General features: G+C 48.6%; 1 protein-coding gene and 1 pseudogene across 1 annotated transcript in view; one reads left to right on the top strand and one right to left on the bottom strand.

Annotated features, from left to right (window-relative positions):
• vipr1b (vasoactive intestinal peptide receptor 1b) overlaps positions 1-5,137 on the bottom strand; it is a 56,197-nt gene extending 51,060 nt beyond the window's left edge. The window contains exons 1-2 of the mRNA XM_060044472.1: positions 5,035-5,137; positions 3,959-4,056 (exon numbers count right to left, since the gene is read on the bottom strand). Coding sequence (XP_059900455.1) covers positions 3,959-4,056; positions 5,035-5,094 — 158 coding nt within the window. The 5' untranslated portion in view covers positions 5,095-5,137. The remainder of the gene's footprint in view (positions 1-3,958; positions 4,057-5,034) is intronic.
• A 5,584-nt stretch (positions 5,138-10,721) lies between these two features.
• LOC132452887 (uncharacterized) lies at positions 10,722-12,921 on the top strand (annotated as a pseudogene).
• The last annotated feature ends 1,282 nt before the right edge of the window (positions 12,922-14,203 follow it).

Raw genomic sequence — 14,203 nt, 5'->3', positions numbered from 1 at the left:
GAGCATTTATGGAAGTTGTAAGTTGGATCCCAAAGTTCTCAAAGTAAATCCCACAGATGTTCTGTTGGTAGAATAACATGAGAGCAGATCTGCACCACTTAGCATTTCATTACATTTAACTGAACAGTACAACAAACTGATTCAGCAGAAGGAAAGAATACTGTCAGATCAAAGAGGGATGGACCAGTGGGGGTCTGAGAAGGTCTGCACACTGCATGCTGCTCCAAGGTATGACGTAGCAACCTGAACACTGCAATACTAAACCGAGTCGCTGAAGGTCCAGCGTGTCTGAAGGTAACAGATGACGAACCACTTGTTGAGAAGACTGACGCTGACCACGGCTGCTCTTTCAGCCCTTCCTGAGGTTCGCTTACACCAGTGGTTCTCAAACCTTTTCTACTGACTTATCCCCTCTATGATATCGGCCAAAAACTATTTTGGAAAAAAAATTAAAAAGAACATAAATAATGTATGTGCGTTCTATTTGGCAGTATAAACATGACAATTAAAAGGGTACAAATGCTCACAATTTAAAGGTCCCATGGCATGCCACCAGGTGTGGGTTGATTAGCCGTTACATGCCGTTTTGGAAATCTGTCCCTTATGACATCACAGGTGGGCGTGTCCACCTAGATGTGTGACGAATAGATCAGTCTACCAGCCTACCCAGTGGACTGTAGCAAACGTTGCTACAGTCCACTGGGTAGGCTGGTAGACTGATCTATCCAGCACACATCTAGGTGGACATGCCGACTGTGATATCATGAGGGACAGATTTCCGTAACAGCTAATCGGCCCACACCTGGTGGGATATCATGGGACCTTTAATGAGAAACATGGGCCTGTGCTTCATGTAACTGTTGGCTAATTTCTCCCCACAAAAAAGCAGATGCTAGGAGAGGGTCAGAGCATGTAGAAGTATATTAAGGTGAGTGCTGCATGCAGTGCTCAACAATTCTTCTTCTTAAGTTTTATCAAATAAATTCTTCCTGAAATTGACTGGATGCTCTGTTTCTGGATGCTCTTTCTTTTTCATATATTTTCCTTTTTCCTTGTTATCAGATTTAAGTTTCAACAACTCGATTTTCTATTGTCTAGCTTTCGGAAGTGAAACTTCCTGATTACCTCCTGCAAGTACTCCAAAGTCCCTCAAGAGGTACGCGTACCACTGTTTGAGAACCACTGGCTTAGAGAATAGTCATGATGCCAATGTAAGCTGACAATATTCATTCGTAGTGTCAAGAGCGGGGGATTGTGGGATTGTGGTCAATAGGGAGCGAGCAGAGGATCAATCCCCTGACGCTGTCACAGATCAGAGACATCATTGTCCACCTGATCCCTTCAGGCTCCCACAACGCCGTCCCGCGGGGGAGACACAGCAAATCAGAAGGCCTGGTGGGAGGGGAGCGTGGGGAGGTGGGGGGATGGACAACTAATTTCTGGTGTCAGTGTTTGTTCTCCCCCCCCGCTATGCTGCCACGGTTTAACGTAAGCCTTCTTATTATTTTAATTTCTATGCCAACAGCGTAGGGGGTCAATCAAAGATAATTCACTGTCATATGCTGGAGCAGTTAGCTGGCCCCCCTTTGACAACATAATAGATGTCATCTCCAGACTACTATTACATGAAGCCAAGAGTTAAGGAGGTGTCGAGCACACAGGAAGTTACAAGCCTTAAAGTTAAGTTTAGAAAAAACTCAATCTCACTCTTTCGCTTTCTCTCTCTCGTTCCTGTCTCTCTCTCTCTCTCTCTCTCTCTCTCTCTCTCTCTCTCTCTCTCTCTCGTTCCTGTCTCTCTCTCTCTCTCTCTCTCTCTCTCTCCCCCCCTCTCTCCCTCTCTCTCTCTCCCTCCCTCCCCCCCTCTCTCCCTCCCTCTCCCTCTCTCTCCCTCTCTCTTTCTCTTTCTCTGTCTCTCTCTCTTACTCTCCTAACTCTCTCTCACACTCTCCTCTTCCCCTCTCTCTATCCCTTTCTCGTGTCTCTTTCTCTCAGAACAAATAACGGCATGGTGGGGTTTTAGGAGCAGGGTTGGGAATTAGTGGCAGGATGTGGAATTAGGTGCGGAAGGGTGGGGCATTAGGAGCAGGGTGGGCTATTAGGGGCCGCAGATCGGGGGCATTAGGGGATGCAGGGATGAGCATTAGCAGCAGGATGGAGAATTAGGGGCGGGGTGGGGCATTACGGGCAGCAGGGTTGGATATTAGGGGCTGAGCGGAGGCATAAAGGGCAGCAGGGTTGGATATTAGGGGCAGCAGGATAGGGCATTAGCAACAGGGTGGGGGTATTAGAGGCAGCAGGATGGGGCATTAGGAGTAGGGTGGGGCAGCAGGGTGGGGCATTAGCAGCAGTGTGGGGAATTAGAGGCAGGGTACGGGCATAGGAGCAGGGTGGGGCATTAGGAGCAGGGTGGGGCATTAGTGGTAGGGTGGGGTATTAGGAGAAGGGTGGACCGTTACGGGCAACGGGGTGGGGAATTAGGAGCTGGGTGGGGCATTATGAGCAGCAAGGTGATGTATTAGGTGCAGGCTGGGGGTATTAGGGGCAAGGTGTGGCATTAGCGGCAGCAGGTTGGGGCATTAGGAGCTGGGTGTTGACTTAGGGGCAGGATGGGGCATTAGGAGCCGGGTGGGCATTAGGGGCAGTGTGGGGTATTAGGAGCAGGGTGGGGCATTAGGGGCAGGGTGTGGCATTAGAAGCAGGTTGGGGCATTAGGAGCAGGGTTGGGCATGAGGAACAGGGATTGGCATTAGAAGCAGGGAGGGGCATTAGGGGCAGCAGGGTGGGGTATTAGGAGCAGGTTGGGCATTAGGAGCAGGGTGGGGCATTAGGTGCAGGCTGGGTCATTAGGAGCAGGATGGGGTACTAGAAGCAGGGGCGGGCTCAGGGGCAGGGTGGGGCATTAGGAGCATGGTGGGGCATTAGGGGAAGTGTGGGATATTAGGGGCACCAGGATGAGGCGTAAGGAGCAGGGTGGGGGTATTAGGGGCAGGGTGGGGCATTAGGGGCAGGGTGGGGCATTAGGAGCAGGGTGGGGTATTAGGAGCAGGTTGGGGCATTAGGAGCAGGGTGGGGAATTAGGGGCAGCAGGGTGGGGCATTTGGAGCAGGGTGAGATATTAGAGGCAGCAGGATTGGGCATTAGGAGGAGGGTGGGGCATTAGGGGCAGCACTGTGGGGCATAAGGGGCAGTATGGGATATTAGGGGCAGCAGGATGGGGCATTAGGAGCAGAGTGGAGGCTATTAGGGGCAGGGTTGGACATTAGGGGCAGCAGGGTGGGGCATTAGGAGCTGAGTGGTGACTTAGGGGCAGGGTGGGGCATTAGGAGCCGGGCGGTGATTAGGGGCAGTGTAGGGTATTAAGAACAGGGTGGGGCATTAGGGGAAGGGTGTGGCATTAGGAGCAGGATGGGGGATTAGGAGCAGGGTTGGGCATTAGGAGCAGGAAGGGGCTTTAGAAGCAGGATGGGGCACTAGGAGCAGGATGGGGGTGTTAAGGGCCGGGTGGGGCATTAGGGGCAGTGTGGGGTATTAGGAGTAGCCGGGTTGGGCATTAAGAGCAGGGTGGGGGCATTAGGAGCAGGCAGGGGCATTAGGAGCAGGCTGGGTCATTAGGAGCAGGATGGGGTACTAGAAACAGGGGCGGGCTCAGGGGCAGGGTGGGGCATTAGGAGCTGGGTGGGGTATTAAGAGCAGATTGGGGCATTAGGAGCAGGGTGGGGAATTAGGGGCAGCAGGGTGGGGCATTAGGAGCAGGTTGAGATATAAGGGGCAGCAGGATGGGGCATTAGGAGCATGGTGGGGTATTAGGAGCATCAGGGTGGGGCATTAGGAGCAGCAGGGTGGGGCATTAGGGGCCGCAGGGTGGGGCATTAGTAGCAGCAGGGTGGAGCATTAGGTGCAGCAGGGTGGGAGATTAGGAGCAGGGTAGGGTGTTTGATGTGTGGGTCCCAGTGCTTACCTGAAGATGCAGAGGATGAGGACAGCTGTGAGGAGCGAGGCGAGGGAGACGCTGTGGCCGATGGTGTAGCCCACCTTCACCTGCCAGAAGAACCTCCCCTGCAGGAGACAGCAGACACTTACAAACAACAAAAGGGCTTCTGATGGAAACACAAAGATGCTTGTTGTTGGGTGTGTGACGCTGCTGGACAGAGGAAAGGCTTTGAAGATGTCCTTGTAGTGTCAGAGCGATGTCCTATGCCTGTCTAACTCCAGGGGGCCGGAGGGTTTGATCACCAACGCTTGGCGCTTTGTGGTCGGCGTCTTTGAGCAAGCCCCCTTTGTTCTCCCGAGTGGTCTGAAAGATCCTTCTTGAGAGGCATTGGACAGAAATGTCGGCTGCTATCGAGTACCTGCATCTACCAAGGACATGTTATTTATTTCCTATATATTTACTCATTAAATTACAACATGACATTATCCATTACTCAATGCAGGGGTTAAAAGGCTCTCTCTTCTAAGGCAGGTCTGACCAAGCGAACATTTGGCATCAGAAGAGACAGACGAAGACAACATTAAAGAACGCCCTCCTATCCTTCAGGATATTCAGCCTCCACAGACAGACAGAGGGAAACGAGGGCCAGCTCCCTGCCGCCCGCTGAACCATCTCTCAGAACACACACCCCTCCACAGAAAGACAGAGTGAAACGAGGCCCAGACGTCCTGAATGCTGAAACATCTCTCCAGACACAGCCCTCCACAGACAGAGAGATTGAAACGCTGGCCAGGCGTCCTGAACGCTGAAACATCTCTCAGGACACACACGCATTTTATGATACCTTTGGAGAACCGTCCAGATCATTATCACTTTGAGGTTTGGCAGTACTGTCGACTCCCTGACGAGAGGGAGATACACGCAGTCTTCTGTGTTTTAGGATTTCAAGGGTGGACATGAGTAAACCATTGTCAGCTCCTGAATCTCCTGCCGGCAAATAAACAATCCCCCTGGCTCTGTGAGCTGGCTCCCTGCTGTGTGGCGGAAAGATCCCGCTAGGGTGCAGGGGGGCCCTCAGGGTCTCTGTCGGTGTGTGGCCTCACCTCGTCCCCGCTGATGTTGTGGTTGTAGCCACAGTTGACGGCAATGTCGATGGGCAGCATCTCGCTCCAGCCGTCCGCGGTGCAGGTCTTGGTGAGGTTACCTGGAAACAGAACGTCGGTTCAGAGAACACCGGTCTGCACACCCCGGCAGAGGGAATGGGACCGGCAGCCTTACAGATCCCATATCATGCTTTTTTAGGGTTTGTAATTGCACTTGGGGGTACTACTAGAATAGGGTTACATGCATGTATGTTCGAAATACCTCTTATTATTCTCAGACTATTCATCTCTGCAAAATCAATTTCAGTGTCTTTCAAAAACATTCTGTTTTGTATCGTGACACTTTAAGGCCCGCCTCCCGACTTGCCCAGTCTGCTGTGATTGGTCAGCACGCCCACTCTGTTTCGATTGGTCGAATGCTTTGCAAAATATTTGAACACAAACGGGCTGTCTCACACACTTATTGAGGGCCGTTCTTGGGGGACGCGAATGCTCCCCCTGGCTCATACTTAGATTTTCTAGCTTATCAGACGTAAAACATGTATACGTCATATAGCAGTCTAAAGCAAAGGGGAAAGTTGAAAAACCATGATACCACCCCTTTAACATGGTACTACTGTGGGGGAGGCCCCGTGTAGACAATGTCCTGTTAGGAGGACACTCAGTGGAAGGTTACATGCAGCGGCAGCTGAAATGTCTACGTGAGCTCACTGTATAAGAAGAGTTTCTGATTATCATCTCTGTCTCCGGAAAGGAAATGCAAATTTGAACGTTGAAACACGAGTCCATAGTATGCATGTATGAGCCATGACAGCCCATTCAGTTTTCTGATGCATGTGATAAAACCATATCTGTTGTCGTGACTTGACCTTCCTACTTGCTTGAATATTTTTAGGCATTGAGAAGAAGGTCTAAAAACCCTTGCTGCAATGCAGTCAACGCTAAAATTGTTCCTGTCTGCGGAAGAGGCTGGGGTCTGGACCACACTGTATACTGCACTGCTGCTGTCACTGAGAGGTCTGGCGTTGTGGAGCTGAGGCTAGGGTCTGGACCATGCTGTAGTGCTGCTGTCACTGAGAAGTCTGGTGATCTATCGCTGCGTTACAGGATGGAGAGAGAGAGCCTCGTAGCTCGGACAGAATTCCAAAGTAAAATTAAAACAAAAGAAAAGGGCGTTCATAATGAGATCATCTAATGTGATAGTGCCATCTACAAGTTTCGCAGTGTTCACAAAATACACTTCATCTTCTACATGTTTTCACCACATGTTCCAGTGGAGTATATAAGACTGGAATAGCCGTTTCTAAAAGAACAGGGTGTCTGTAGGCAAAACGACTCCCCTGAACAAGAGCAGATATCAAATGTAATGGGATCCATACCACAGTTGCTTAATACTAGGTCCTTGAGACTCGTTTAATCCCTCCCCCTACCTTCCCTTGAATTTGTTAATTACTGAACATTAAACACTGGGGTTGTATAAAACTGCCCGGCTCTTAACGGCTGTCGGGAGACAAATAGAAGGGAAAGGTTCAATCCTGGGCCCCATTCAAAAGACACTTACAGGTCCACATTCAGAAGATCTGTCACTGAAAAGACCCCCACCTCCTCTCACAGCCGGTCTGTCACTCAAAAGACCACCACCTCCTCTCACAGCCGGTCTGTCACTCAAAAAAACACTACCTCCCCTCACAGCCGGTCTGTCACTCAAAAGCCTGCCACCCCCTCTGACAGCCAGTCTGTCACTCAAGATACCACCTACTCCCACTACAGCAGGTCTATCACTCAGAGAGGTGAGTATTCATATGAACAACACCTGTATTCTGTGTGTGTGTGTGAGAGAGAGAAAGAGAGAGAGAGAGAGAGAGAGAGAGAGAGAGAGAGAGAGAGAGAGAGAGAGAGGGAACACCTTTGAGTCACTACAATGAGACGGAGGATCGTAAAGCTGTTCCTGGAGTCTTTCCATAGCAGCCTCACTGGGCGTGACTATAATGTAAGAATAAGCCAGGAACAGAATCCCGGCAACTAAACATCAGGGTTCATTATATCAGAATATAGGGGTTGGTTGGTTTGTGATTGTGCAAATTGAAGAGGAGGAGGCTTCGCCCTTTCTCGTTGTGTTGTGTATATGATGTGAGTTTCTATAGTGTTTGATTGTGTAATCAAAATGCAGAGGGAACAACACCATTCCATCGATACAATTCAGCACAGCTTATAGAGCACAACTTGTTGAACCCTGAAACTGCCTTAAACCCCCTCCCTGAAAGACTGGGAGAACATTAGCCTTTTGGCTCTATGTGTGTGTATGTGCATGTGCACGTGTGTGTGTGTGTGTGTGTGTGTGTGTGTGTGTGTGTGTGTGTGTGTGTGTGTGTGTGTGTGTGTGTGTGTGTGTGTGTGTGTGTGTGTGTGTGTGTGTGTGTGTGTGTGTGGGAGAAATATTGCCTGTAGGTCCAGTATATGCGTTTACAATGAGTGTTCATTCTCAGAGGAAGAGCAACAGGTTTTTTTCAGGGCTTTAAATTGAAACTGGGCAGGAATAAGCCAAAACCCAGTCCCACCCATCTGTCTGGGTGGAATGGGTAATTGCAGCCAATCTTCAATCAGAACACTTACTTTCATCTCTTTCCCGCCCGGAAGCTCTAGATAATTAAATGGCCCAGAGTCGAGCAGGGATTCAACATGTTCCCTGCAATACGAGTAGAGCCTTTTTCTTATTTATTGACCCTATCTCATCATGTGCAATCACATGACCACCCAATGCTTTTGTTTTGAAAATCCTAACTGTGAATAGATGTGATGGAAATGATTGCAAGTTGAGGTTTTAAGTGTGCTTTGTCAGAAAAGATAATTATAAGGACAAGGGTATAAAACCAACAATATAATATATCAGTTTCACATTTCTCTGCATCGTTTTGCAATGGAGTTCCTCATCTACGAAAATAATGTAGGGATATTACTGACTTGTATTTGCTCATTCAGTTGTTGTCTTTCCTTAATGAAAATGCAGTGTAATGCAACACAAGGAGTGCTGATAAAACAGGTTTTTGTGGAGTGGAAGCTACACAACATGTTGGCGGAGCTGGATCCCAACACCTCCCACTCCTGCTAATGGAGAGCAGCCTGCTCTCATGTTAATCAAATCATTGCTGCCTGCAAATGGTTTGTTGGCGGGTGATTGAAAGTGTCCTGTGTGTGAATCAGAAGGCCCCGCTAAGGAGGTCAGCGCTTCACTGCTCCTGCTATGCGATAGTGAGTGCATCAATGTTTAGCGTACAATATTGTACAATAATATATACAATATTGCCCAACATTCAGCTAATCATGCACACATTCACACACCGATGGCAACCATGCAAGGCGACAGCCAGCTTGGTAGTTAGGGTGAGGCGTCATGCTCAGGGACACCTCAACACTCCGGAGATCAAACTTGCAACCTTCCGGTTACCAGCCAACCCACTCTACCTTCTGAGCCACATACCGCCCCCTCCGGTCTAGTGAGCGTATCAATGTTGAGTGCTCAGTGAGTATATGAATGTTGAGTGCCTAGTGAGCTTATCAATGTTGAGTACCCAGTGAGCATATCAATGTTTAGTGTCTAGTGAGCGTATCAATGTTTAGTGTCTAGTGAGCATAACAATGTTTAGTGTCTAGTGAGCATAACAATGTTTAGTGTCTAGTGAGCATATCAATGTTTAGCGTCAAGTGAGCATATCAATGTTTAGTGTACAATGAGCGTATCAATGTTAAGTGTCTCGTGTGCGTATCACTGTGTAGTGGCAAACCCTTTGCTCACCCTTCTTGTTCCACCTCAGGTTAGAGGCAAAGATGTCCGACACACATTTCCTTGAAAGCACACAGAGAGTGTGATACTTGTGAGAGTCTTGATACTGACACATTTATTAAACAATAATCTCCGGTTGACTTTCCAGAAAAAACAAAACAAAATAAACGAAAAATACGTCTGCACATCACCACAAATCAATGTTTAGTGTAAAGTGAGCGTTTCAATGTTTAGTGTCTAGTGAGTTAGGGCACACACTTCATAGCACTGAAAAAGCTCTTGTTAAAATAACCAATGATCTCCTCATGGCTGCAGACTCTGGACTACTCACCATTCTGATCCTCCTGGACCAGAGTGCGGCTTTTGACCACATTTCCCACACCATCCTCATTGACCGATTTGCCTCCCTTGGAATATCGGATTCAACCATGGACTGGTTTAAATCGTATCTCTCTGGCCGTACTCAGTTTGTCCAACTCAAAACATTTAGATCCCATTCTTCCCCCATCTCCTCTGGTGTACCCCAAGGTTCTGTCCTTTGACCCCTCCTGTTCATTATCTATCTCCTCCCTCTTGGCCTTCTCAAGCTCAACTGTTATAAAACTGAAATCCTCCTTACTGGCACCAAATCCACCCACTCTTAAAAAAATACTTTTCCATCTCCATTGACAATTCATCAGTTTCCTCCTCTCCCCAGGTCAAGAGTCTGGGTGTCATCCTGGATAGCACCCTATTATTTCAGTCCCATATCAATTATGTCCCTCGGTCAGCATACTTCCATCTACGTACAAAACGCTGCAGCCCGTATCATTACTAAAACATCCTCCATCACTCACATAACACCTGTCCTGTAGCAACTCCATTGGCTCCCCATCAAATATCGCATCATCTACAATATCCTTCTCCTCACATTCAAGGCCATCATTAATCTTGCCCCTCAGTCTCTTACCAAGCTCCTCCATATCAAGACACACATCTGTTCCCTCAGATCTTCTTCCTCCATCCAGCTCATCCTCCCACCTGCTCGCCTGGTTACCATGGGGTCAAGAGCATTCAGTCGCTCAGCCAGTTCCATTTTCACCTTCAAATCTCACCTGAAAACGTATCTATTCAGACAAGCCTACTCCCTTTAAATCAGTTGCATTCTTGGGCTAGAATGACCCCACTAATTTCTCTTGTACACTGTTTTATTATGTTGTTGTTGTTGTTGTTTTTGCTTGCTCTTATAACTGTTTGATTTTGTAAGGTGACCTTGAGTCTCAAGAATAATAATAAATATAAATAAAAAATAAAATGGATCATTATTATTATTAGGATGTGTACGTGTGTAGAGGTCATGTGCATAGATGTGTTGATGTTACGTGAGTAGATTTGATATTTGAGTATATGAGTGTATTTCTGCAGAATTCGTGTGTATAATGAGAAGGATTTAGAGGGCGATCGTTGTTGGACTTTTGGACACAGCCACACAGTGCACACTCTGTGCTTATCGCTGTGCGCTTTTTCCTTGGATTTTGAGACCACATATCAGTGTGGGAAAGGCTTTTCTTCACTTGCCATCATGAAAATGATATACAGAACTAGGACTGATGTTTTTGTGGCAAAGTCTGCAAGAACCCACGTGGCCTGAAAATCCACCAGGCCAAATTGAAATGTGTGCAAATGGTGCAAGTGTCACAGCGCACAGGAGCTACTCCTGGTTAGACGCAGGAGGAGCCAGGCCCGGAGTCAACCCTCAGTGCTCGGGACCTCCAGGTGACACAAACCTCAGCACAACGTAGAATATCAGAACATCGTCGGGTTAAGTGGCCCCAAGCTAGCAAGGAGAAGGAGTTGCTCCAACGAAGACGTTGATTCCATCATGGAAGAAACAGCCAAGAGGGAGGCTGACAGACGCCTCCAATCAATGACCACCATCATTGTCTCTCTAGCAGCAGAAAGATTCGGGTTGGAAGAAAATAAAGCAGCAAAAGCCCCATATACCATGAGCAACAGAGTGACCAAGTTCCTCCATCTCAGGAAGGAGCTGAAGAGCCTGAGGCAACAGTACAACGAAGCGAGTGAGGAGGAGTGGGATGCTCTCTCAGAGCTGTGCCCGCATCGTCCGCAAGAAGCTTACTACCTTGACGAGAGCCGAGTTGCATCGGAGGCGGAGGAAGGGGAGGATCAGGAAGCGGACCCCCTTTCCAGCCTAACCCGTTCGGTTTTAATAAACAGCTGCTGGGGCAGAAGCGCAGCGGTTAGCTCACCTCCCCCAAATCTGAGATCGACAGCTACCTCAGAGACACCTTCAGTGACGCAACCAGGGAGCAAGATCTGGGCCAATGCAAGCTCTTGAATAATCCAACTGCACCAACCCTGGACTTCCAGGGAAAGGAGCCCACCTTGATAGAGACCCAGGAGGTGTTCAAAAAGGCAAGAGCGAGCTCAGCCCCAGGACCAAGTGAGGTAACCTACAAGGTGTAAGTATTGCCCGAGGCTACTCCACAGGCACTGGAGTATCCTGAAGGTGATTTGGAGGAGGGGCAAGATTGCTCCTCAGTGGAGATGTCTGGGAGAACATCGATCAGAGAACATTGATCAGTCGCACACAGGCGTGGTCACCCAGATGATCCGGGAAGTCCGGGAGAACAAGCGGGACCTGGTGGAGCTGTGGTTGGACTTCACAAACGTCCATAGCTCCATACCCCACAAGCTGGTGGAGGTGGCTCTGAACCGGCACCACGTCCCAGGCAAGATCAGAGACCTCATACTGGACTATTACAGCTACAGTTTGAGGGTTTTCTCTGGGACAAAATCGGAGTGGATCTCAATTTCTCAGTGATTACAATTTCAGTGATCCTCTTCGTGCTCGCAATGATCATGCTGGTGAATTCTGCTGAGGTTGAGTGCAGAAGACCCCTCCCCAAGTCTGGTGTCCGACAACCTCCCATCAGGGCCTTCATGGATGACCTGACCGTGACAACCACATCTGTCCCGGAGAAAAGGTTGATCCTGAAAAGTCTGGAGGAACAGATCAATTAGGCTCGCATGAGCTTCAAACTAGTGAAATCCAGATCCCTGGTGCTAAAGAAGGGCAATCCCGTCAACAATCACCACTTGACTGTTGGCGGCACTCAGATACCATCAATCAGCGTGAAACCAGGGAAGAGCCTGGGGAAGGTTTTCGACTGCAGTCTGAGGGACACAGAATCCATCCGAGCAACCACTGGAAGCGTGGGTGGCGGCTGTGGACAAGTCAGGCATCCTCACATGGATCTTCTGGCCCCTCTTGGTCTACGAAATCAAGATCTCCACCGTTGAGGGCTTCAAGAGGAGGGTCAGCAAATTCCTACGGAAGTGGTTGGGTCTTCCCCGAACCTTGAGCAACATTGCCCTGAATGGGAAGAACACCATGCTGAAGCTCCCCTTCAGCAGCCTGATGGAAGAATTCATGGTGACCCGTAAAAGGGAGGTCCTGCAATACAGAGAGTCGCGCGACCCAAAGGTCTCCAAGGCCGGCATCCAGGTCAGAACAGGTCGGAAGTGGAAGGCAGCAGAGGCCGTCGAGGTCGCAGAGTTTCGGCGGGGACACAGGCATGGTGACACGCGGGAGGGCTGGCCTTGGTCGTAGCACAAAACCACGCTTCGACAAGGCGAAGAGGAAGGACAGGAGGCCCATGATCCTGGAGGAGGTGCGAGCGTCAGTCTTGGAGGAGCGAGCCAGCCGGATAATTACAATCCAGCAGCAGGGAGCCGGGACAAGATGGGAGCAGGCGGTGGAGCGAAAGGTGTCATGGGCCGAGCTTTGGATAAAGGAGCCCCATCGCATCAAGTTCTTGATCCAGGGACCCATGAGCATATTCTCAGATCCTGCTCGAAAGCCCTGGGGGAGGGGGCTACATATTCACTCTGCAGCGGAATCAACGACTGCAAACATATCCGCCCAGCGAAGAAAACCATCACTTTCAACAGAGCTGGTCTGAGGCCAAAAGCATCTTCCAGGACCCCCTCAACCTACCTGCTCTCCAGCACAAGACTGGGAGCTGAAGGTTGACCTGGAGAAGATAGTGTGTACATGTGGTGCGTATAATGTGAGTGCGGATATTGCAGTGGCGGAGTGGTAATCTGGAAAGTTTGGAGAATTGCCGTTAAAGGTTCCATGGCATGAAAAGCTCACTTTATGAGGTTTTCTAACATTAATATGAGTTCCCCTAGCCTGCCTATGGTCCCCCAATGGCTGTGTGTGTGTGTGTGTGTGTGTGTGTGTGTGTGTGTGTGTGTGTGTGTGTGTGTGTGTGTGTGTGTGTGTGTGAGATTGCACATACTGTAACGAAGTGTTGTACACTTCTTTGTTATTTGGATAACCGCTCTGCTTTTGGTGTTATGCCGCATAACACGTTGGACTCTCTGACGTCTCTTGTATTTCCACAAAGGGCTGGGCGATTTGGCCTAAAAAGAAAATCTCAATTTTTTCTAACTAATGGACAATTTACGATTTAAACCTCGATTTTCTTTTTCTGTTTTCCTCTAAACAAATTAAAAAGACCAAGGCAAAATTTAAATACATGTTTTCTTTATTAACACAATAAAAATAAAGGAGATTACCAAGTACCGTATTGGTCCGAATATAAGACGACCCTGATTATAAGACGACCCCCCGTTTTTCAACACAAACATTTAGAAAAAAAGATTTGCAGACCAGATTTGCAGAACAAAGAACAGTGAATTAAACACTTGTTATATTAATGACAATAATAATAATGCCAGTAAAGGCCACGGCACTTTCAAGGCAAAATATGTACAGTATGATTCAAAATTAATATCAAGCAATAATCAAGCAACATTGGGAACATTTTTAAATAACATAGAAAAATACAGGCCACATATTTAACTAAACTTAACTAAAATTCGCCAAACTTCTCCTCCGATGTCTCTCTATCCCTCACACACGTCCTCTGCCCCGCTGTGTTTGCTCTCGCTGTCATCGCTCCCCAGCTGCTCCGCTTCCACCGGCTCCGCCGAAAGCGCGTTTTCTCTGACGTATTCAAAAACTCTCCGGTCAACCTCACTGAAACGGACACTTTGAGGACCACGGTAGGATTTGCGCTGACTGTTGACGTCTTTGAGACGTTATTTTGGTGCTCGCCATCTTCTTACGTTACACTCCGTGACCCCAAACTTCTTGGCAGCTTGGCAGTTGTTACTTGACTCTGCCTTATTGACGACCATTATTTAAAAATTGGGATCATAGCTCCTCCGCTGTTGTTGATTGACCTGACTCACTTTTGAGCCACTTGTCTCTAATGGTCAGCCTGTCTTGAAACACCGGTAACGGTCTGGTTGTTAAGGACGCTGGACTACTTCTTCCCGGAACCAATTTCTGGCGCAACCTGTGGCCGCGAATGT

Source organism: Gadus macrocephalus, chromosome 23 (assembly GCF_031168955.1).
Source record: "Gadus macrocephalus chromosome 23, ASM3116895v1".
NCBI classification, from domain to species: domain Eukaryota; kingdom Metazoa; phylum Chordata; class Actinopteri; order Gadiformes; family Gadidae; genus Gadus; species Gadus macrocephalus.
This window is presented reverse-complemented; position numbering and strand designations above follow the sequence as displayed.